Below are 24,793 nucleotides of genomic sequence, written 5' to 3' on the forward strand. Positions count from 1 at the left end.
CAAGAGAGGTTTCTCCAGCATGGTAGAAGAAGTCTTATAGAGACAAAATGTGTGACTTTGGGACAAGTCACTTATCCTCCTTAGTTTTCAGTTTCCTCATCTATAAATTGCGATGGTTGGAATAAATGTTCTCTGAGGTATCTTCCACCTCTAAATCAATGATCCTAGTCTCCTATATGAGTAAGCCTTAATATGCTGACAGCAAGAAAGACTGATATTCATTAAGCAAAGTTTTTCTGTTAAAAGGTTGTGTGTATTTTTTCATCCCAATGAGAAAACTGTAAGTGTATATACATATTGACACGCATATATTTATTATAATATGTTATGTATATGTATATATATATATATATATATGTATATATATATATATATATATATATATATATATATATATATATATATATATATATATATATATATAATACCACACTTTGATATGTGGCAATTTTAGTGTCCTTGTACTGTTTCTCTCTACAGCTCATAAGAGACGTGATTAATGTCAGTGAAGCAAATCTCTCAAGACCTAACCCACCTTCTCTTGCCAAATACCGAGCTCTAAGATGTAACATTGAGCATGTTGATGAGAACACTAGAGAGTTTTCCAAGGTTAAAGAAGAGGTATTGCAAAAAAATTATGGGTAAGCAAAAGAGTTAGTTTTTTGCATTGTATAATTACACAATAGTACATCAGATACATGTGAAGAGTACGCTACTACCAGAACTGGTAACAGGTAGCTTCAATAACCTGGTGTTGCTATTAGATTTCTTTCTTTTCTGATATTAACAGGTCCTTTGATCTTCTGTGTTTGACTTCCTACATTATTATTAAACCTCACATTTTCCTTTTTACCATAGTTACATCTCTTTGAGAATTTTAAAAATCAGAGCACTTGAGCCTTGTATGTTATACCTCATTAATCTTTTTTGTTATTACACAGGGAGGTCCTTTAAAAAAATCAAGATTAAAAACAGAGGAAAAAGTATGGGGCTGCAAATTTGGATTTTGTTTTTCTTTTTAATGTGCCATGAAAAAACTAGAATTGTAAATTTGGTAAAAATACATCTGGAAAAATTTTGACCCTCTGTGCTTTGTATTGTGCTTTGTCTCCTGTCATTCTCTAGTTTTATGACGCATTGTGGTACAGTGGAAAGAGGTCTGGATTTTGGAGTCAGAGGAGTTTGGTTCCAATGTTGACTCTGCTGCTTACTACTTACATCACCTTGGGAAAGTCTCTAAAGTCCATGCTATGACCCTTGATCTTTTTTTGTTTCATATATTCTACCTAACCATGAGCAGAGGATATACTTCTGTTTATTCAGTCCCTCAATACAAGCCTCCTAAATGCCATAATAAATTAATGCCCAGATATTTGATATAACATTACAGTAAAGGAGATTTCTTCCTATCACTTTTCCTTGGTCCTTCAGTAGGAACACAGATGATTTTTTGCCTAAACAGATTTGATGTGTAATTAATCTTCATTTTGTCATTTACTCTCTACTTAAGTCCCTCACCAGAGCCTCCACAAGGTTAATAGAGGGCTGCCATAGCAATAGTGTGGGTCTTTGAAGTTCCCACAAGACTTCAAGAATAACACTTGACCTTCCTACAGGGAGCACAATCATAAGTCTGAACTTCACCCTAAGAAACCTAGGATAGGTAGGCAACATGGAAAAACAGGAGGTGGCTGGCGGTCATCATTAGTAATCAATAAAAAAATCTATTTTAGAATTATGAATAATGTGAGTTGACTGAGTTTTCTAGATTGTGTAGTACATGGAGTAAAATCTGTTATCACATGGTAATGCAATACTAGTTTATGGTGCTAATGGCCATCAGAAGACAAAAATTTACTTAATATTTAGTTTTAAGTGATTTGAAGAGAGCAAATTAGTTTTCTTAGGGAATAATGGTTCTTGGAAGATTTTCCCATGAGTCCAATTTTCTTAGAGGTCCAATATATTCATCAAATCAGCACTCATTATAATTTTAACAAGATACAGCACATTTTGATGCCTGCTTTCAACAAACAGGCCTGTCCTCACATCAGTATGGTTATAACCACTGTAATCAAAGGACCGATATTTAATAAGAATAAAAACAAACACAGCCTATAGAACTCCATTGGAAGTCACTTGTCCAACTTTATTTTGTTTTGTATAACCACTGTGGTATATCCTTTTTAATTTTGTATAACTTTTGGAGTAGAGTTGACCCTCAAGCCTTTTTTTTTCATCTTTTTTTGTGAGTTAATGATATAGTCTGAAGGTTCCTCACAATTTTTTGCAGGAAAGATTCAGTGGACATCTTAAATGTATATCGAATTGGCAGAATTAATGAAACTGTGGAATTTCAGAGCAAGCTTGGCAATGTGCAGTCCTTACTACATGGAACACCTGGGAGAAATATTGTTGGAATTCTTTCCCGGTAATAATATTCTGTCTTTATTTCACCCACATTTTTTAGTTTATTTTAAAGTTTTTTATACTTAACCAAGAATTCTCTTTATTTGTTCTTAAAAATTATTTTCATCTTAGTTCTGTAATGACTTTATTATTATATATATATATAGAAAATCTGATGGGAAAATCAATCTTTCCTTTAAAAACTTTCAGCCAAGGAAAAATTCAATACCTTTGTTACTCAAATGTGTGTGTGTGTGTGTATATTTAAATTAAGTAAAAGGAAGATATGAACCATTAGATATATCATTGATACAGCAGTATGTTGATATATAAATATGTGTGTACATATTATAAATACTTATTATTAAGATGAACATTTGAGTATTTGAGATCATTTAAATTAATCACTCCATTTTTTTAAACCATAAGAATATTTTTATGAGAGAATGGAAATGGCTTTATTTTTTAACCAGTTTAGCAATTTAGAATTCTTGGGGGTTTTTTGCCATATGGACTTATATAACTTTATTTGTATCATAAATGGTTTGAAGGAATTTAGAAACTGTGAATGATGATAGGTTTTCTCTGAGCCACGTAGAAAGTTCATAATAAAAGGAATAAATAGGTAATGACAGGAACAAAAGGATAATAAAAGAAAAAAATTTTTTAAAAACTGAAGAAAATTACAATGCAAATTATGGGAAATGAAATAGAAAGAGCCTGGCAGTAGGGAGAACAGTTAGGAGAATATTTCTATAGTCCAAACATGGAATGATTATACTGATGAGCAACTAGGGGCATTATTGTTTAAGTAATACTCTGACCTCTTTTTCCCTCTTGTTTAACTTGAAATGCATCTTAATGTTTGTTTGGTTTATGTTTTTAAAAACCATATATGTGAGTCTGAGATGAAACACATTTTCCCCTATATGACTATGACATTCTTTCTTTATATAGGGGATTGCTATTACCCAAAATATTGGTTGAAGATCATGGAATAGAAAGAACAGATTTTGGAAATCTTGGTAGTGGGATATACTTCAGTGATTCTCTCAGGTCAGTAAAGTATTCCAACCATGCTTCTCCCTCCCTGTCACTATCAGTGAATAATTGAGTACCCTAGATACTTTATTTTTTTTCTGTTTTATTTATGAAATTTCCCTCCCAAATAACAAATGTACTGAATGTGACTGATTTTTTTAAGCATAGTATATATAGTTAAGTCTTTTGGTTTTTGTTTGGGGTGTATGCGTGTGTGTGTGTGTGTGTGTGTGTGTGTGTGTGTGTGTGTTGGTTGGGGGGAAAATACTAGGTCTCCCTATCTTGCCCTAAATGGAAGAGCCCAGATTCCCACAGTCTTAACTCTACCATGGATCAACATAGAATCTTTTACCTGATCAGTTTTTCCAACCTGGGCTACTTTGCCCATCCTTAGGCAGACTGGTAGCCCTTACACCATCCTGGTGCTGACTTTAGTACAAAAGATCTTCACCTTGAGCCCACTGTAGCTCACAGCTATTAAACTCAATTCACCAACCTCAGCCTCTTCAACAGCGAAGACTGTGAGGTTTTGCTTATGTCTTTTGTTTTCATAGATTTAAGGGAACTGGCCTTTCAATAATATTGATTTTTCTATAAGGTCATTCACCATTATATATCACAATTCACCATTACATTATCATAATATATGACACAATTAGATTATAAGTAAAAGCTGTTTCTTCCCTTATACTCCTACTTAGATTTGCCTCTGTACAAACCAGTTGTCAGTTGGGGTGAGAAGGAATGTTGTCTAATTTAGACAGTTATGCAAAGTCAATTTTTCTTACAATGATAATTAAAACAGTTTTCTGTAGGTAAACTACCAATGAGACTGTAACCTTTTTGACTCTAAGAAAAACTAGCAAAATGGGGAATTGTAATTAATTAGCTATAATTAATTAACTAAATGTAATTAATTGTATAAATCTTCACCAAGAAAAGAAACTATTCTCTAATGAGCTTTCTCTGCCTTCTTTCTTCTCTTTCTTTTTTGAGATATATTTATTGATTATTGTAGTCTCGAAATGAACATTGGTTGTGAAATATGAATGTATTGGGTTCAATTATGGCAAAGACCTCTGTTGTTTCATTTATGTCATTTAAAAAGGTGATATAATCTGGTGCTTCTGAATTTTTTTCTACGCTTTGAGTTCAAATGCCACCCGTTAGTTTTGCTTTAAAGAGTAAATATACCTCCAAAAAAGAAAACAATTTGCTTGGATTTCATAAATACTTAATAAATATTTTTTCACTAATGTAACTAAGTCCATTGATAAGATGCGCACATTTTTATATTGTCCTTAAAAAACCAAATGCATACAAGTGCACTACAATGACATGTATTCTTTCACATATAGTGCAGGCATTAAGTACTCACAACCAAATGAAACGAATGGCACTAGATTCCTGGTTATTTGTGATGTTGCCCTTGGATCCTGTATGAATTTGCACAAGAGAGATTTCTCATTAACTGAGCCACCACCTGGTTATGACAGTGTTCATGGAATTCGGAGAACAGAACATATCATCTCAGACTTTCAGGTATTTATATATTGATGCAATCAGGAGACCTACTGAATATTAGAAGAAGGGTCTTTAGTTATTCTAGCCCCTTGAATGAAATACATTGATGTCTAAATGAATACAGTACAACAAATATATACTAAATGTTCATGACAAAAGAACATTGTTCTAGGCCCTGGACCAGCTGAAAAATTTAGATTAGACATGATCTATACCCTCAAGAAGCTACTATAACTAGTAGAAAATGGATTTATAACTATAAGGCAATTCAGAAATGATATAGTCCAGCAGAACCCTCACCCCCATTTTATGACTGAGGAAACTAAGTCCCAGAAAAGAGAAGTGATTTGCTCAGTGACCCTGTAATATGTGGTGGAATGGGGATTTGAACCCGATGTCTTCACTACAAATCCAGAACCTCTCCACTGTACTAGATAGATGAGACATGATTAAACATAGCTATAGTATATGATATTTTATGGCAAGTGCGTTAAAGTCACACAAAAGTGTGCTGTGTAAGACCTGAGGGGAAAGGACATTATTGATTGAGGGATCAGAGAAGGCTTCCTTAAGGAGCTGGGCTTTAAATGATAGGTAGGGATTCAACAGGTGAAAGGGGAAGAGAAGTCTTCCAGGAAAAAGGAATTCTGCAAGCAAAGCCATGAACACAAGAGTACATTGTGTATTTAGGGGGCAGGAAGTAATTATTTGACTGAAACAGAAAATAAAAGGTAGTGAGATGGGGATAGGGACTGGACCTATGATTTCATTTGTATATGAAATTCCCAGATGAAGGAACTCCCTCTTCCAATATAGGTCAACACTTTCTCTGTCACTTTTCTTTTTTTAAATAACTTTTTATTGATGCATTTTATTACATCATCATAATTTCCCCAGTATCCCTTTCTTTCTCCTTCCCAAAGAGCCATCCTATATAATCAATGGTATTTTTGAAAGAAAAAATATTTTAAAAGAAAAAGAGGGGAAAAAATCAGTGAAACTTCAATTTATATTCTAGAGAATTGTGTAGGGGCTTCTAGGATGCATGTCAGAGGCAGGATTGGATCCCCACTCTTCATGACTTCAAGATCTACTCTCTGTCCACTATTCCACGCCACCTGGAAGGGAGTATAATACAAGATTGGAAAGACAGAGTTTCATAAAAGGAATTCTTCATGTTGCCTTACCTCTCTGTGTCCTCAGGTTATTTCTATCAATTACAGTCATGACATCCACATTATCATAGGCTGGTTGTCTTAACATCAAATTCTAAATCAACTTGTAAATATATATTTTTATGAAAACATCTGCTATTGTAATTCCACCAATTTATTAAAGGTTTCATTTCATTTTTCCTAGGATGATGAATTTGTTGTATACAAAGCCAGTCAGGTTAAAATGAAATACCTTGTTAACTTTTGCATGCCTGGAGACCAAGTAAAGGACTTTTGTCCTTGTGCTAATACTGAGTGGGAGGAAAACAGACCCGAACTTTTAAATGATCATTTACAACTTAAAGGTAAGTCTCTAATTTAACTAATTCATTCTTTTTTTTAATGCATTTACCAAATGCCTATGTTTGATAATATTTATAGAACAAAATCTTACTCCAAAGTCTTCTCACTGGGTAAAAGTAACCCTGACTCTCAAGATCTAGGGCAATGAAGTGCAAGTTCTGGCTATTCTACCATACTGGAAAGACTTTGAGTGTATATATATATATATTGGGCAATGGCAACCCATAAAACAAAGAAAAAAACAAAGAAGCATTCCCCTTCTACAGAGAGAGTGGCAGAGGAAGAAAAAAATGGGGAAGAAGGATGTTAAGAATCAGTTTTTTATATTGTCTATAAGCCTTAAATATTGGTACTCTAGAAGTGAGATCTTTGTCCAAATATCAAAAAGTAAGTACTTCTGGAGAAACTGAATCATATCAATCTTGACATTCTTACTACAAACAAAACCAGGAGACAGAAGAAAGTTGTAGCTACATGAAAGAATAAAGATAATATCTTCTCTCTACTAGGGGAGGCAAATAAAGGGATGACATAGGTGGCTTTATTATGTGCCTCAAAGAAACAAGATACATCATTTCATAAACTATTTGGTCATCATATAACTCATAACTATTTTCAGAAATGCTACCATGAAAATATTTTCAGTTTATACGCCAATACCTGTTACAAAGGATGAAGAGGTAAAGAAATTCTATGAAGTTTTTCCAAAGACTCTCAAAGTTAAATCAACATATGTGTGTGTACATATATATGTACACATGTATACATATTTACATTTGTGTACATATATGTACTTTTATACTCAGATATTTCAACACTAAAGTGGCAGTTGGAACGGATGTTTAAAAAATGTGAAAAATATGGTCCACAAATAAGGAATGAGAAAGTCCAAAGATTTATATACTATACAGAAGCTTTAGAGTTTTTAAATATTAATTTTATTTTTTTCAGTGTTCTACAATCACTACCATATAACTTAGCTTATTTTTTCCCATTCCTCCTCCCTACCTCCCCTCTCCCTCCCTGAGATGGCATACAGTTTTATATAGGTTCTATACATACGTTCCTGTTACACACTTTTTCACTATAGTCATGTTGTGTAGAAGAATTAAAATGAATGGGAGAAATCATATAACAAACCAAAACGTAAAACAAAAGAAAATGATCTGCTACATTCTGCGATTGAATTCCAAAGTTCTTTCTCTGGGTATGGAAGGCATTTTGCCTTAAAAGACCATTGGAAATGTTTTTAGTCCTTGCATTTCAACGAAGTTCCAAGTCTACCAGAAAAATCTCTTACACACTGTGGTCGTTGCTGTGCACAAAGTTCTGGTCTGCTCCTTTCGCTCAGCATCAGATCATATAAGTCTTTCCAGGTCTGTCTGAAGTCTTCCTGTTCATCATTTCTTATAGCATAATAGTATTCCATTACATTCATATACCATAATTTATTCAGCCATTCCCCAATTGATGGGCATCCCCTTGATTTCCAGTTTTTAACCACCACAAAGAGGGTTGCTATAAATATTTTTGTACATGTGGGACACTTTCCCATTTTATGATCTCTTGGGGATCCTAGAAGTGGTATTTCTGGGTCAAAGGGTATGCACATTTTTGTAGCCCTTTAGGCATAGAAGCTTTAGATTTAAATGTCTTCATAAATCATAAATATCTTGTTCAAGAAAAGAAGACATCACAAGCCCTAAATGAAATAACAGAACTCAAACTTGATTACATCTTAACTTTCCGGGAATGATTCATTGTGGAAGTGAGAATCATTCTGAATTAACTGCCTGTATATAGTCACACTACCTCCTTATTAGATTAAAGATTAAAATAAGTGCAAAACTAGAGGAAGGAAGAGAAAATGAGGAAAAGGTATTGCATGCAGTTATAAAAACATCAACACAACCAATTTAAATAAGTTAGTAATAGCAAAAAAAGGTTAATGGATGAAGAAAAGGCTATTGACAAATGACAACAACAATGAAAACTAACTTTTATATAATGCTTTAAGGTTTCCATATTGCTTTATATATATTTTCTCCCTTGAGCCTCACAATAACTCTGTAAGGTAAGTGCTATTACTACACCTGTTTTACAGATGAGGAAACTGAGTTGGAGAGATTGTGTGATTTTCCCAACGTCATACAGCTATGAAGAGTCTGAAGTAGAATTGGAACCCAACTCTTCATAATTCCAAATCTAATTCTCTGTCTGCTAGGTGACCCAGCTGTATAGGTGTCTAATCTTCATGTAGAAATTTAAATGGTATAAATCAATTTCCATCACAAGGAGATCAAGCAAGAATTAAAAAGTGTCTTAGTTAACAAATGTGCTTTGCATAAGAGAGATGGGAGAGATGGCAGCCAGGTCACCATAGGTTTAGAATATTAACTTTTTATGAAGTTTAATGAGTTTTGAATAGGATCATCTCATAAAATAGCAATCGAGGGAAAATTCAATATAAAAGATAGTTGTCAAGAGACTGACCTAAGCAGAACCTTTAAAGATGAAACTAAAGGGGCAACAAATAAACAAAAGATAGGAAAGTTCTGAAAATAATTTTGTAACTCTTTGCACCATGAAAACAACAGAACTGCCATACTTGGTCTCCAACATTATAGTTCTAAATGTGATTATAGAGAAAATAGAGAAAGCATTGAAAAGAACAAAAGTAGAAAAAGCAGGAGAACTAGACAAAATATATACAGAGGACATCTCTGTTAAAGGGGGCTCAATAGTAAGGTTCTTGAGATTTATTTCAAGAAATCTGAAGGAGAGGAAGAGACCAAAGGTGTGGGGAAGCATGTCAGATTTGATTGCCAAAAACGACAAGCAAGAAAACATCCATAACTACTAACCCACATGCTTACAGTTTTTATGAGAATAATATACACATCACTGAGGAAATTCTTGAGGGCATTAGAAGAGAATAGTCAGAGTTTTGCAAATGATATTCCAAAGCTTGACATAGTTGACTGAAAAATCCCAATATACCCATTTTCAGCTAATAAAAAGCATTTGATTCAGTAGAGCAACATATTATCTTAAAGACTCTTCTCTGATAAGGTACATCCCATATATGTGTCAAAATTATGCAAAATTCCTTAAAATGTATAACAGAGATGGTATTATTTGCTAATACTCTAATCATTAATAATAGTCAAGGCATAACACAGAAAGGTGTATCTTTTCAAAGGTGGTTGCTGCTGTCATGGAAAAGAGATCCAATGTCAACTACAAGTTAAAAAGGGATTTCTTTTTTTTTTAAAAAGGGATTTCTTACAGATTTTGAATTCTTCCATATAATCCTCTTTGCAAATGATATTGGGTTGATTGTGTCAAGCCTCAGGACTGAGATTCATAATCAGAAGTTTGTCTTAACTGCCCATCCAGAAAAAGCAGGTGGATGAAGAATGTCTATTGTACAGTGTGAAGTTATTAGTGAATGGACAAGCTATAGAGTTCTTCCACCAGTATTTACAAATGGATGTTGAATTGGGCTCAGAGTTGAAAATAGGAGGAAAATAGATTGAATTACTTTTGGGTAACCGAAAGTTATTTTAAGGACTACAAGCTTCTACCTGAAACTTTTCCAGACACCAGCACTCTTCTGGTGGTGATATATAACTATAGGTCATAGAATACTACAATCTCCAATGTCCCTTTCCAAAGATTTTTAAATTGTTACCCCAAAGGCCATGGAGAACCACATGGTGGATGTGAATGTGCTATAAGACATAAACTCGTAAGGAACTACAAAGGAGAAACTGTGCATAGGATATTATTAAAGAGATTCGTGAGCTAAAAAGGTGAGCTAGTCAAGTGGTAAGAGGAAGGTATAACTAACTGTAAGAGATATCAAGGAAAGCCCCAACATGATGGAAAAACCACCTGTGCTGAAGTTATAGGGAAAGGCAGGAACAAATAACACAGAATAGGCTGGCATGTTTGGATAGTGATGTATATAATTTCAGAAAATATCCTCATTGATGAGATTATAGATTTTTTTGAAGATCTCTTCTGATACCTCATTAAGGTATGGAAATAGCCAATCAGTGGAATGCAGGCTCTCACAGTTTTTACTAAACAGAAAGTTTCATGAACCAGATGGATAACAGATCATGTATCTGCTTTAGACAAGTTAGGGGAAGTTCATCACCAAGATGGCCACCACATGATAAAGTTGTTCAGACCATCTATGAGAAAGTAGAAGGGCTTTAATCCGTATTAACAAATGAGGATGTGTAGAGAGAAAAGAAATATGGACCCCAGGACCAAAAAACAAAACAAATATATATATGTGTGTGTGTGTGTGTGTGTGTGTGTGTGTGTGTGTGTATGTGTGTATGTGTGTATATATATATGTATATGTATAAACATATACATATATATATACACACACACACACACACACACACACATAGAGAGAGAGAGGAGATAATAAAATTCTATGAGGTATAAAGGATAAACATCATATCTACAATATTTGCTTCTCAGAAATAAATATTCAAAAGTTTCCATAAACAAATACTAAGATTTGAAAGTTATTTACTATAATATGAATATAAGAGAAGAATCAATGTTGTTTATCAGCTAAGGAATTCCTCTTTTGAGAACTCCTCCCACAAACATCATAATCTGTGATTTAGTGAATAAGTTGAGAGTTACTTTGAAAATGCTGAAAATGTCTTTTTTTAAAAAATTTATTTAGTATTTTGCTTTTCTGGTTACATGTAAAAATAATTTTTTTGACATTGGTTTTTAAAACTTTGAATTTCTCTCTTCCTCCCTCTCTACCTCCCATTTAAAAGGCAGGCAAGCAATTTGATACAGGCTATACATGTATAGTCATGCAAAACATTTCTATATTAGTCATGTTGTGAAAGAAAATATAGACAAAAAACTAAAAAAAATAAATTTTTAAAATGTATGCGTCAGTCTGTATTCAGACACTCTCTGGGTATGGATAGCATTTTTCATCATAAATCCTTCAGAGTTATCTTGGATATTTGTACTGCTGAGAATAGCTAAGTCACTCACAGCTGATCATCTTACAATATTGCTGCTACTTTGTACACAGTACATTTTACTTTGCAGCTCATCTAAGTCTTTCCAAGTTTTTCTGAGAGCATCCTGCTCATCATTTCTTATAGGGCAATAGTATTCCATTACAGTCACCATAATTTGTTCAGCCATTCCCCAAGTGATAGACATCCCCTCAGTTTCCAATTCTTTGCCACCAAAAAAGAGCTGCTATAAATATTTTTATACAAATAGGTCATTTTCCTTTTGGGGTTTTATCTCTTTTTGGGATACAGACCTAGAAGTGGTATTGCTGGGTCAAAGGGTATGCAAAGTTTTATAGCCTTTGGGCATAGTGCCTTATAGAGTGGTTGAACCAGTTCATAACTCCACCAGCAGTGCATTAATGTCTCATTTTACCCACATCCCCTCCACCATTTGTTATTTTCCTTTTCTGTCCTATTAATCAATTAGGTATGAGATAGTACTTCAGAATTGTTTTAATTTGCATTTCTCCAATCAGTAGTGAGTTAGAGCATTTTTTCATATGGGTGAAAATAGTTTTGATTACTTCATCCAAAAACTGTTCATATCTTTTAATCATTTATCAATTGGGGAATGGCTCTTATTTTTATATATCTTACTCAGTTCTCTATATGCTTGAGAAATGAGGCTTTATCAATGAAACTTGCTTCAAAAATTGTTTCATAGTTACTATTTCTAGTAACTTCTCCACCTTATCTCCCCAAAGTTTTGTTTCTGACTACCTCCTCCCCCAATCTGCCCTCTCTTCTCTTATCTCTTTACCCTCGTACTTTCCTGTAGGATAAGATAGATTTCTATTCCATGTAGGAATGTAAACAGTTCAACTTTAGTAAGTCCCTTATGATTTTTCTTTCCTGTTTACCTCTTCATGCTTCTCTTGAGTCCTGTATTTAAAAGTCAAATTTTTTCTTCAACTCTGGTCTTTTCCTCAAGAATGTTTGAAAGTCCTCTATTTCACTAAATATCTATTTTTCCCCTAAAGGATTATAATTAGTTTTGATGGCTAGGTGATTCTTGATTGTAATTCTTGCTCCTTTGCCTTTCAGAATATTATATTCCAAACCCATGATCCTTTAATGTAGAAGCTGCTAGATCTTGTGTTATCTTGAGTCTGGCTCCATGATATTTGAATTGATACTTTCTGGTTGTTTGTAATATTTTTTCTTTGACCTGAGAGTTCTGGAATTTAGTCATAATATTCCTGGAAATTTTCCTTTTGGGATCTCTTTCAGGAAGTGATCAATGGATTTCTATTTTACCCTTTGGTTCTAGAATATCAGAGCAGTTTCGTTTGATAATTTCCTGAAAGATGTCTAGGTTTTTTTTTTTCTCATGGCTTTCAGGTAGTCCAATAATTTTTAAACTATTTCTCCTGGATCTATTTTCCAGGCAAGTTGGGTTTTTTTTCTATTCCAAAGAGATACTTGACATTGTCTTCTATTTTTTCATTCTTTTGGTTTTGTTTTATTGTTTCTTGATTTCTCATAAAGTCATTAGCTTCCATTTGCTCAAAATTCTAATTTTTAAGAAATTATTTTCTTCAATGAGCTTTTATACCTCCTTTTCCATTTCGCCAATTCTGTTTTTCAAGGCATTGTTCTCTTCATTGGGCTTTTGTACTTCTTGTACCATTTGACTTAGTCTGTTTTTTGAAGTGTTATTTTCTTCAGTATTTCTTTTTGTGCCTCTTTTGCCAAGCTGTTAATTTGTTTTTCATGATTTCTTGCATCACTCTTATTTCTCTTCCTATTTTTCCCTCTACCTCTCTTACTTGATTTTCAAAATCCTTTTAGAGCCCTTCCATGATCTGAGACCAATTCATATTTTTCTTGGAGACTTTGGATGTAGGAGCTTTGTTATCTTTTTGTGAGTGCGTGTTTTAATTTTCCTTGTCAACATAATAGATTTCTATGGTCAGAATTTTTTCTGTTGCTTTCTCATTTTCCCAGCCTACTTCTTGACTTTTAACTCTTTGTTAAAATAAAGCTCTGCTTCCAAGGTGGAGGGCACACTGTCCCAAGCTTCACAGGGTTTGTGCAGCTGTTTTCAGAGATACTTCTAGGGAACTGTAAGTTTTCAATTCTTCCAAGGTAGTAGGATCTAAAGAGAGGTATTTACCACTCTTCTGACCTGTGCTCTGGTCTGTGATTGACCATAAGCACTCTTTTCTGCCCTGGAACTGTGATGAGGGTCCCTACTCCACTTTAGCCACAAGCTGGAGTGTGTTAGTGCTCCTCCTCACTCTGGGACTGCCACCCAGGACTGCAATCTAGATCTGAGTATGGGCAAAGCAACAGAGTCCTGCCTCAGTACCTTCTGATCAGCTGTTTGAGCCCCTTACCATGGGTGGGCTGAGAGCTCCAGAAGCAGGTGCTGCCACTGCAGATTGAGAGATTCCAAAGGCCTGCTCCTGGTTTACTGGATTTGAATCTGTGCTGGCACAGCCTGTGCTGAACTGTGCTCCACTCTTATCCAGGTGTGACAGACCATTTCTCCTGACCTTCTAAGTTGTCTTTGGCTTAAAAATTATTTTGCCCTGCCCTTTTGTGAGTTCTGTCCTAGAAATTGTTTTATGACACTATTTAAAGGTTTTCAGAAGGGTTTTGGAGACAGCTCAGGCAGGTTGCTGCTTTTTCTCTGCCATCTTGGCTCCACCTCCCCCTGAAAATGTTCTTAACATAAGTTTCTCTGATAAAAGTCTAATTTCTCAAATATATACTGAGTATAGAATTGAGTCAAATATATAAAAATAAAAGCTATTCCCCAATTGATAAATGGTCAAAGAATATAAACTGATAGTTTTCAGAGAAGAAATCAAAGTTATCTATAGTCATATAAAAAAATTCACTATTGGTTAGAAAATGGCATATTAAAAGAGCTCTGAAGTATTACCTCACACCTATCAGAAATGACAAATGCAGAAGGCGATGAGGGAAAAATAGGTTCACTAATGAACTATTGGTGGAGTAATGAGTTGGGCCAACCATTCTGGAGAACAATTTGAAACTAGGCCCAAAGGAATATAAAACTGTACATATTCTTTGACCCAGCAATAACACTAATAGGTCTCTACCTCAAAAAGATCAGAGGAAAAGGAAAAGGACTTACATGCACAAAAATATTTATATCAGTTCTTTTTGTGGCAGTAAAGAATTAGAAATCAAGGGAATGCTCATCACTTGGGAAATGGCTGAACAACTTGTAGCATATAATCGTGATGGAATACTATTGTGCTGTAGATGACAAGGGGAGTGATTTCAGAAAAATATGGCGAAACTTATATGAACTGTTGCAAAATAAAGTCAGAAGAATCAAGAGATCATTGTGCACAGTAACAGCAATGGTGTAATGATGATCAACTATGAAAGACTTAGCAACTCTGATCAGTACAATGATCCAAAACAATTCCAAAAGATTCATGATGAAAAATATGCTATGCACCTACAGAGAGAGATAACTGATAGACTCTGAGTACAAACTGAAGTATATTTTTCTCTATTTTTCTTGCTTTTTTAAAAAAGTGTGGCTAATATGGAAATGTTTTGCATGATTTCACATGCATAACTGATATCATTTTGCTTTCTTCCTCAGTGAATAGAGGAGTATGTGAGAAGGAGGTAAAAATAAATAAGCAATAAAATTTTAAAATATCTTTAAAAAGAAAAAATCAAATATTTATGTCACAGAAGTCATATGATAGCTTTAGAGTTTTCTTGAATTTAATAGTGAGTGTTACAAATCCCACTGGTATACTAATGGATAAATTTAACTATTCAAGAAATATACTTGGATTTCAAATATAAATTTAAAAAATAAAATGCTGAAAATGTTGAAATGTTTTACTATTCAGAACACTGAGAGAACAAAATTCTTAAAATTTTAAAGAAAAAATTATTTTTTGCAAATACTGCTTTTTGCTGCCTGAAAACTGTATTTACTTATGCTTCATCCCCTGCTATTCAAAATAAATTGCTATTTTTATATTTGCCATAAAATATAAGTGTATTAGGTTAAGGAAAGACACTTAAAAAAACACCTAACTACTAAATTATTGCTATTTAGATTATGCGTTACCAGAGGCTGATCCTTTCATCAACATTAAGGCTGGTCTTCAGGATCTTTCTGGGATTCAAATCCCTCTTCAAGAGATTCATATCAAGGGAAGAATAATGGACTTCGTAGCCCAGGTATAGTTTATATTGTACTGCATTTGATGAAGAACTATACTCAAATCCAGCAATAGGAGTCTAGATTCTCTAAATTTTATTGCATTTTTGTGATCTTTTCGAAGTAAATTAGTCTTTCTATAGTTATATATACATCATTGGATCCTGACAATAATTGCCTGATTGCTTTATAACTTTAAAAATTCCTCATGAAAATAAGAGATTTAAGATCACATGACCATACTCACCAAATCTCATTTAGAAGGGACCTCAGATGCAATCTACTCTAATCTATGCCTGACCCATGAAACCCCTCTGTTCCATCCATGACAGTGATTATCCAGCTTTTAGTTGAAGACCTCCAGTAAGAGGAAATCCATTATTTCCCAAGGCAGCCTATTTCACTATTAGGCAGCTCTAATCTTAGGATTTTTTTTCTTAAATCAAGCCTAAATCTGTCTCTCTGAAGTTTCCACTCTCACCTCTGATTTGGTCCACTAAGGCCAAAAGAAAAAGGTTAAATGTCTTCTACTTGAAAGCCTTCAGAGACCTGAAGACTACTGTCATTACTATTTATTATTAGCCCCTAAATCTCTTTTCCAGGCTAAACTTCCATGTTTCCTTCAACAAGTTGTTCTATGATGTGATCTTGCCAGTCCTATCACAATCCTGTTTGCCCTCTGCTAGACATACTCCAGTTGGTCTACATGCTCCTAAAATTTGGTGTCTATATCTGAACAGTGTTCCAGATGGGGTCTGATCAGGGCAGAAGTACGATGGGATTATTGCCTAGGCCTACATACTCTACCTCTCGCAAAATAACCTAAAAACACACTAAATTTTTTTGCTGTCATATTAACCATTTGAATCATAGTGAATTTATAGTCTGTTTAAATTCCTTAATCCTTTTCATGGACAAGGTAGGTAGTGCAATGGATAAAGTTTCAGGCCTGGAATCAGGAAGACTAATCTTCCTGAGTTCAAATCTGGCCTCAGGCACTTACTAGCTGTGTGACCATGGGAGAGTCACTTAACCCTATTTACCTCAGTTTCCTCATTTGTAAAATGAGTTGGAGAAGTAAATGGTGAACCATTCTACTATCTTTTGGCAAGAAAACCCCAAAAGGGGTCACAAAGAATCTGACACAACTGAAACAACTGAGCAACAACAAATCCTTTTACAATAATGTTATCTAGTCCCACCTACATAGTCCTATAGTTGTGAAGATCATTCTTTTGAATAAAGATGTAAGTTGGGGGGAGCCAAGATGGCAGACTAAAAGCAGAGACCCACCTTAGCTCTTGCAAATTACCCTCCAAACAACATGAAAATGATGCCTCAAAGTGAATTCTGAAGTGGTAGAACCAACAGAAGGACAAGGTGAAACAATTTTCCAGCCCAAGACAACTTAGAGGATTGGCAGAAAAGGGCAGTCTCAATAGGATGAGAGTGGAACAAAATCCAAAATAGGCCACACCAATGCAAGTCACACCTCCCAGAAGCCCACAGCAGGCTTTGGGGGCAACTGAATTGTACTCTCAGCCCACAGATGATAAGGGGATTAGACAACTAGTCAGAAGGAGATTCCAGGGGATTCTTTCCTGGCACTTAGAACAGGACTCTGTAGCATTGCCCATACACAGTTCCAGGTCACAGTACCAGGGCAAGGAGGGGCACTTGCAGGTATAAGAACACAGTTCCAGGGCAGAAAAGAGTGCTTGTGGTCACTCACACACCAGAGCATAAGCCAGGAGAGCAGTGACCACATGTCTCCTTAGATCATACCACCTTAGAAGAACTGAAACCTTACAGACCATTCAGAACTAAATCTGAAAACAGCAGCACATAAAATATGAAGGTTGGGACATTGCTCCCTCCACCCTGGGGTAAGAGTTCGATTTTAACGTAAAGTTAAAAATCAAGAAACAGGATGGAAAAATGAGCAAACCAAAAAGAACCTGACCTTACAAGGTTACTATGGTAACAAGGAAGATCAAAACACAAACTCAGAAGGACAGCAATGTCAAAACAGCAATATGCAAAGCTTCCAAAAAGAAAAGTTAATTGGTCTCAGGCCCAAAAAGAATTCCTAGAAGAAATCAAGAAGGATTTAAAAAATCAAATAAAAGAGAAAGGGGAAAAGAAATGAGAGTGATGCAAGAATTCATGAAAAAAGAGTCAAAGGAGGTATAAAAAATGCTCAAAAAATAACACTTTAAAAACCAGAATAGGCCAAATGGAAAAGATGTACAAAATTTCATTAAAGAGAACTTCTTCAAAGTAGAATTGACCAAATGAAAAAGGAGATTCAAAATTCACAGAAGAAAATAAGTCCTTCAAAATTAGAATTGTGCAAGTGGAAGCTAATGGCTATGAGACATCAACAAGCAATAAAATTAAATCAAAAGAATGAAAAATAGGAGAAAATATGAAATATCTCATTGGAAAAACAAATTACTTGAAAAATGGTTGAGGAGAGATAATTTAAGAATTATTGGACCACCTGAAAGTCATGACCAAAAAAAAGAACTAGATATCGTTTTTCAAGAAATTATCAAGGAAAACTGTCCTTATATTCTAGAACCAGAGGGTAAAATAGAAATTGAAAGAATCAACCTATCTCCCCCTGAAAGAGATCCCAAAATGAAAACTCCAAGGAATGTTATAACCAAATTCCAGAGCTCCCAAGTCAAGGAGAAAATATTTCAAGCAACCAGAGAGAAACCATTCAAATATCATGGAGCTGCAATCAGGATAGCACAAGATTTAGCACCTTCTATATTAATGGAGCAGAGCACTGGGAATATGATATACTAGAGGACAAAAAAGCTAGGATTATACCAAGAATCACTCACCCAGAAAAACTGAGTAGAATCCTTCAGGGGGAAAATGGGTATTTAATGACATAGAGGACTTTAAAGCAATCCTGATGAAAAGATCAGAGCTGAATAGAAAATTTGACTTTCAAATACAAGATTCAAGTGAAACATGAAAGTGGAATCATAAGAGATTCAATAAGGTTAAACTGTTTACATCTCTACATATAAAGATGGTACTTGTAACTCCTAAGAGTTTTATCATTGTTAGAGCAGTTAGAGGAATGTATAGATAGACAGAGGGCATTAGTGTGAGTTGACTATGATGGGTTGATATCCTAAAAAATAAAATTAAAAGGTGAGAAAGAGGGGTGAACTAGGAGAAAGGGAAGGGGAAAGGTCACATGACAGAGGTATGAAAGAGCTTTTATAGTGACAGAGAAAATGGGTGTGGGTGGGCAATGCTTGAACCTGTCATTGAAATTGGTTGAAAGAGGGAATAACACATTCATTTGGGTTTAGGGAAATAGCAGGTGAGGGGCTGATAGAAGGGAGGGTAGATGAGGGAGTGGCAATAGTCAGAAGCAAAAACATTTTTTAATATAATTTATTAATTTGTAGTTTTCAACATTCACTTTTGAGTTTTAAATTTTCTCCCCTTACCACTCCTCCCCACCCCAAGAGGTGTGCAATCTGATATAGGTTCTACTTATACGTCCATATTAAACATATTTTCACATTAGTCATGAAGTAAAGAAAAATTAGAACAAATGGGAGGAACTATGAGAAAGAAGAAGAAAACAACAAAAGAAAAGGAGAGCAAACAGTCTGCTTCCATCTTCATTCAGACTCCACAGTTCTTTTTCTAGATGTGGATAGTATTTTCCATCATGAGTCTTTTGGAGTTGTCTTAGACCCTTACATTGCTGAGAAGAGCTAAGTCTATCAAAGTCAGTCATCATACAATGTGGCTGTTACTGTGCGCAATGTTCTCCTGGTTCTGCTTGTTTCACTCAGCATGAATTCATATAAGTCTTTCCAGGTTTTTCTAAAGTCTGCCTGCTCATCATTTCTTATAGCATAATAGTATTCCATTACATTCATATACTACAGTTTATTCAGCCATTTCTCAATTGATGGACATCCCCTAAATTTCCAATTCTTTGCCACCACAAAAAGAGCTACTATAAATATTTTTGTACATGTGGGTCTTTTCCTTTTTGATGATCTCTTTGGGATACAGACCTCGAAGTGGTGTGTTCATCCTTTGTTGCCAAAGAAGATCATGCCATCAGAGAAATGATGGCATGACTTGCACTTGACTTTGTTTTGAGTGAGGGAGGGCTGTGCAGGTCACCAGCCTCACTTCTGCTCCAGAGCCATCTGAATCCAGTGACCAGATATTCATCAGGATGACTAGAGATGACCCAGGATGAGGCAGCTGGGGTTAAGTGACTTGCCCAAGGTCACACAGCTAGTGAGTGTCAAGTGTCTGAGGTGAGATTTGAATTCAGGTCCTCCTGATTCCTGCATTGGTGCTCTATTCACTGCACCATTTAGCTGCCCCCTAGAAGTGGTATTGCTGGTCAAAGGGTATGCACATTTTTATAGCTCTTTGGGCATAGCTTCAAAATGCTCTCCAGAATGATTGGATTAGTTCACAGCTTCACTAACAATGCATTAGTGTTCCAATTTTCCCACATTTTCTCCAATATTTATCATTTTCCTGTTTTGTCATGTTAGCCAATCTGATAGGTATGATGTGGTACCTCAGAGTTGTTTTGATTTGCACCACAAGCAAAACATGTTTGAGGACAGACAGGGTGAAAGGAAAGAGAAGGTAGAATATACAGGGTGAAAGGAGTATGATGAAGGGAAATACACAGCAATCATAACTGCGAATGTGAATGGGATGAACTTACCCAGAAAATGGAAGTGGACGTTAGAGTAGATTATGTGATTTAGACATAAAGTATGATACCATAAGCAAATTAGGGAAACGTGGAATAATTTACCTGTCAGATCTATGTACAATTTATAACCAAATAAGAGATACAGAGCATTAGAGGATATAAAATGAATAATTTTGACTGCATTAAATTAAAAAGATTTTGCACAAACAAAACCAATGCCTCCAAGATTAGAAGGAAAGCAGAAAAATGGGAGAAAAAATTTTATGGCAAGTTTGTCTGATAAAGGCCTCAATTCTCAAATCTACAGAGAGAACTGAGTCAAATTTATAAAAATAGGAATCATTCCTCAACTGATATATATGGTCAAAGGAAATGAAGAGGCAGTTTTCAGATAAAGAAATCAAAACTCTATAGTCATGTGAAAAATGCTCTCAATCATTATTGATTAGAGAAATGGAAGTTAACTTTGAGGTACCTTCTCACACCTACCAGATTGGCTAATATGATAGAAAAGGAAAATGACAAATATTGGAAGGATATTGGAAAATTGGGACACTAACGCACTGTTGGTGGAGTGGTAAACTTATCCAACCATTCTAGACAGCAATTTGGAACTATGTCTAAGGGGCAATCAAAATGCGCATACCCTTTAACCCAGCAATACCAGTACTAAGTCTGTATCCCAAAGAGATTTTTTAAAAGGGAAAGGACCTGTGTATACAAAAATATTTATAGTAACTCTTTTTGTGGTGACTAAGAATTGAAAATCAAAGGGATGCCCATCAACTGGGAAATGGCTGAATAAGTATGATATATGATTGTAATGGAATATTATTGTGCTATTAGAAATGACAAGCAGAATGATTTCACAAAAACCTGAGAAATCTTACATGACCTGATGCAAAGTGAAGTGAGCAGAACTAAGAGAGTATTGTACCCCAAAATAGCAATGTTGTGCAATGATAACTATGAATGACTTAGCTATTCTCAGTAATGCAATGATGTAAGATAGTTCCAAAAGACTTATGTTGAAAAATGCTATCCACTTCCAGAGAAAGAACTGATTGAATCTGAAAGCAGATTGGAGCATACTCTTTTTTTTTTAACTTTCTTTCTTATTCTTGGAGTTTGTTTTGTTTTCTTTTGGTCTGTGTTTTCTTGTTTTCTTTCACAACACAACTAATATGGAAATATGTTTTCCATGACTGCACCTATATATAACCTATATCAAATTGCTTGCCTTCTCAATGAAGGGGGTGGGGAGGAAAGAGGAAGAGAGAGAATTTGGAAATTTGGAAAGACAAAAAAAGTGTAAAATTGTTTTTGCGTATAATTAGAAGAAAGATTTTTAATTAAGGTGTAGTTCTTCACATTTATACTTATTAAATTTTACTTGTTTATTTGGGCTTGTCATTCCAGCCTGTAAGAAGCTTCTTGAATTTTGTCATCTATCATGTTAACTATCCCTGCTAGCTTTATGACACTCACAAATATTCCTTCTTTTGCTTCATCCAAGTCATTAGCAAAAATATTGAGCTTCACACAATCATGCATATCCTAGAGACCTCCCTCTAGGTTGACATCAACCTGTTGACTAGACTTTTAGTTCAATTACTGAGCGATTTCTGTACCATCATCTAACATTCATTTTTCCATATTATCTATCAGGATAGTTTGTGATACTTTTTGAGTGCTTTACTGAAACCTAAGTATATGATATCTACTTAAATTATGGTTACATTCTAACACATGTTCAAAATATGTGGAGGGGGGGGTTGTTTTGTATAGTCAAGAAGCATCGAACCAACATGTCATGACATTCACATATTTAACATTATCTGGTTAATGAGCAGTTATCATGAGAGAGGTAATTACCTACATTTCATATTATGTTGTAATCTGATGAGACTTCTGTTGTGGGGAAATTTGCCCCTAAATTATTTATATTTCAATATTTCAGGTAACTGTGTTTTTGTTATAGGTACTTCCACTAGTAATACAGATTACAGCCCCTCTATAGCCTAATAGGTGACCTTTTGAGAGTTACCATGCTGAAAAATCATCACCCAGTAACCAACCTAGTAACGTGTCTTTCTAAACTTACCTAGACTTGACCTCAGATGTCAGACATCTAGACATTGCTAGACTCAAACTTTTTCTAGCATGGAAGGACCTGCCAGTATTTGTGCTCTGTTCTTATTGCCTTCAAGAGCCCAGGGTCACCTCCATGTCGTAATGAGGCATTGGAAAAGGGACTTAAGTAGAGAAAATTACTCATACTTTAAAACAAAACAAAAAACCTTTTAGTTGAATTTATGGCTGGGCTTCCAGCCCATAGACTGCCCTTGACCTACAAATAGAAGCTCTATAGTAATGTGACTTTGTGCTTTCCCTGTGCATTTTGACTCTGAGTTAGAGATATTTCTCCTTGGAATGAGATCAATACCTTGTTAATTTCATGGCGTCTGCCAAGTTTATGTCTTATTCTGAAATGAAAAGGATTGAGATGCCAAATTCCTTTTCAAGTCGCCTTGATATATCATGGATATTGATAGAATTTCTGTCCTAGCAAAAGTACCTTTTTCTACCATTATAAAAAAAAAATCAAGTGGCAAATTAAGAGGACCAAATAACTGTAGTTCCTGATTTTTTTAGCCTATAATCAAGGACACAGTAGCATGAATACATATGAATAGAAAATATACAAAGTAGGACAATTACATTAAACCCAACTGTCAGTGATTGGTTGGAAAAGTAGATTCATCAAGTACAGGTCAAGGGTAAATACATTTTTTGTGTCAGTGCAGTAAATATCAGGAAAAGTAACCATGAGTGTACCAAATGTAAACTTAGTGAAAGTAGGGTTCACTCTGGAGTAATCAGGGTCATATTTTCCTACCTCTAGTGAGTCCTGTGATGCCTTTCATCATAAATTATAGCTTGAATGTTTTTTTTTTCCTATTTCCCCACGAGTCTTTTCTTAAAAAAGCTTTTATCCTGATTGCCTCCAAAAAAAGGCTTTTATTAATGTCCCTTTCTTTTTTTCAGTCATCCCTGTCATGCTCCAGTGACTCCCTCATTTGTTAAATGACCCTTTCCTTGTAACAGATAGTATAGTCAAGCAAAACAAATCAACATGTTGACCAAGTCTTGAAATGTATCCCTTTTCTGGACCTATAGTTGATTACTTCTCTGCCAGAAGACAAGAAACATATTTTATGATCAGTCCTCTGGAGTACTGAAAGGTCACTGCAATGATCAAAACTCACAAGTCTTCAATATTGTTTTACTTTGCCTTATTGTGGTCATTGGGCAAAGTGTTCTTCTAGCTCTGATTTTACTTGACTTGGTATCAATTCATACAAGTATTCCCAAGTTTCTCTAAATTGTTGATAGTCATCATAGCACATAGCACATTTATATTCTGTCACATTCATATGCCACAATTTGTTCATCCTTTTCCAGATCAGTGGGCATATACTTTCAGTCAGTCAGTCAAGAAGTATTTGTTAAGCACCTACTACATGCTCGACACTGTGCTAAGTGCTAGAGATACAAAGACAATCCCTGTTTTCCTTCCACTTCTTTGGTACTACAGAAAACTCTTGTATAAATATTTTTATGCATGTGGCTCCTTCACCCCATGTTTAATTTCTTTGTTTTATACATGCATATTAGTAGTATCAGGGCAGCTAGGTGGCATAATGGGTAGGCCTGGGCCAGGAATTTGGAAGACGTAAGTTCAAATCTGGCCTCAGACACTGACTAGCTGTGTTACCCTGGGCAAGTCACTTATCACTGTTTGCCTCAGTTTGACTTATAAAATGAGTTAGAGAAGGAATGGGCAAAACACTCCAGTATCTTTGCCAAGAAAAATCCAAAAGAGGTCATTAAGAGTTACACATGACTGAAAATGACTACACAACAACAATTAGTGGTATCGCTGAGTCAGAGGATACAAACATTTTAAAAATTGTGACATTTAGTGACTTTTTAAAAAATAAAATTCCAAGTGCTTTTCCAGAATGCTTGGACAAATTTTGACCTATGATGCATTAATGTGGCTGTCTTCCCCCAGCCTCTCCAGTATTTGCCATTCTTGTCTCCTGTCATCTTTGCCCATTGGATGACTATGAAGTAGAGAACTTTCAGAGTTGTTTTAATGTGCAGTTCTTTTATTGTTAGAGATCTGGAGCACTCTTTAATATGGTTGCTGACAGTTTATATTTCTTCTTTTTAAAACTTTCTTTTCTCAAAGAATATGAACAAGCAGTTTTTAGATGAAGAAATCAAAGTTATGTATAGATATGAAAAAATGTTCTAAATCACTATT

The 24,793-nt window shown here is 34.9% G+C and overlaps 1 protein-coding gene across 5 annotated transcripts in view; it reads left to right on the forward strand.

Moving 5' to 3' along the window:
* The window catches only part of PARP4 (poly(ADP-ribose) polymerase family member 4), a 118,258-nt gene that overhangs the window by 37,858 nt on the left and 55,607 nt on the right, over positions 1 to 24,793 (forward strand). For all 5 annotated transcript variants that reach the window (XM_072611653.1, XM_072611652.1, XM_072611651.1 and 2 more), the window contains exons 10-15: positions 481 to 641; positions 2,294 to 2,431; positions 3,367 to 3,465; positions 4,809 to 4,992; positions 6,334 to 6,493; positions 15,627 to 15,751. In XM_072611653.1, the coding sequence (XP_072467754.1) occupies positions 481 to 641; positions 2,294 to 2,431; positions 3,367 to 3,465; positions 4,809 to 4,992; positions 6,334 to 6,493; positions 15,627 to 15,751 (867 nt within the window). The remainder of the gene's footprint in view (positions 1 to 480; positions 642 to 2,293; positions 2,432 to 3,366; positions 3,466 to 4,808; positions 4,993 to 6,333; positions 6,494 to 15,626; positions 15,752 to 24,793) is intronic.

The sequence above is a fragment of the Notamacropus eugenii genome, chromosome 5 (assembly GCF_028372415.1).
Source record: "Notamacropus eugenii isolate mMacEug1 chromosome 5, mMacEug1.pri_v2, whole genome shotgun sequence".
Lineage (NCBI taxonomy): Eukaryota > Metazoa > Chordata > Mammalia > Diprotodontia > Macropodidae > Notamacropus > Notamacropus eugenii.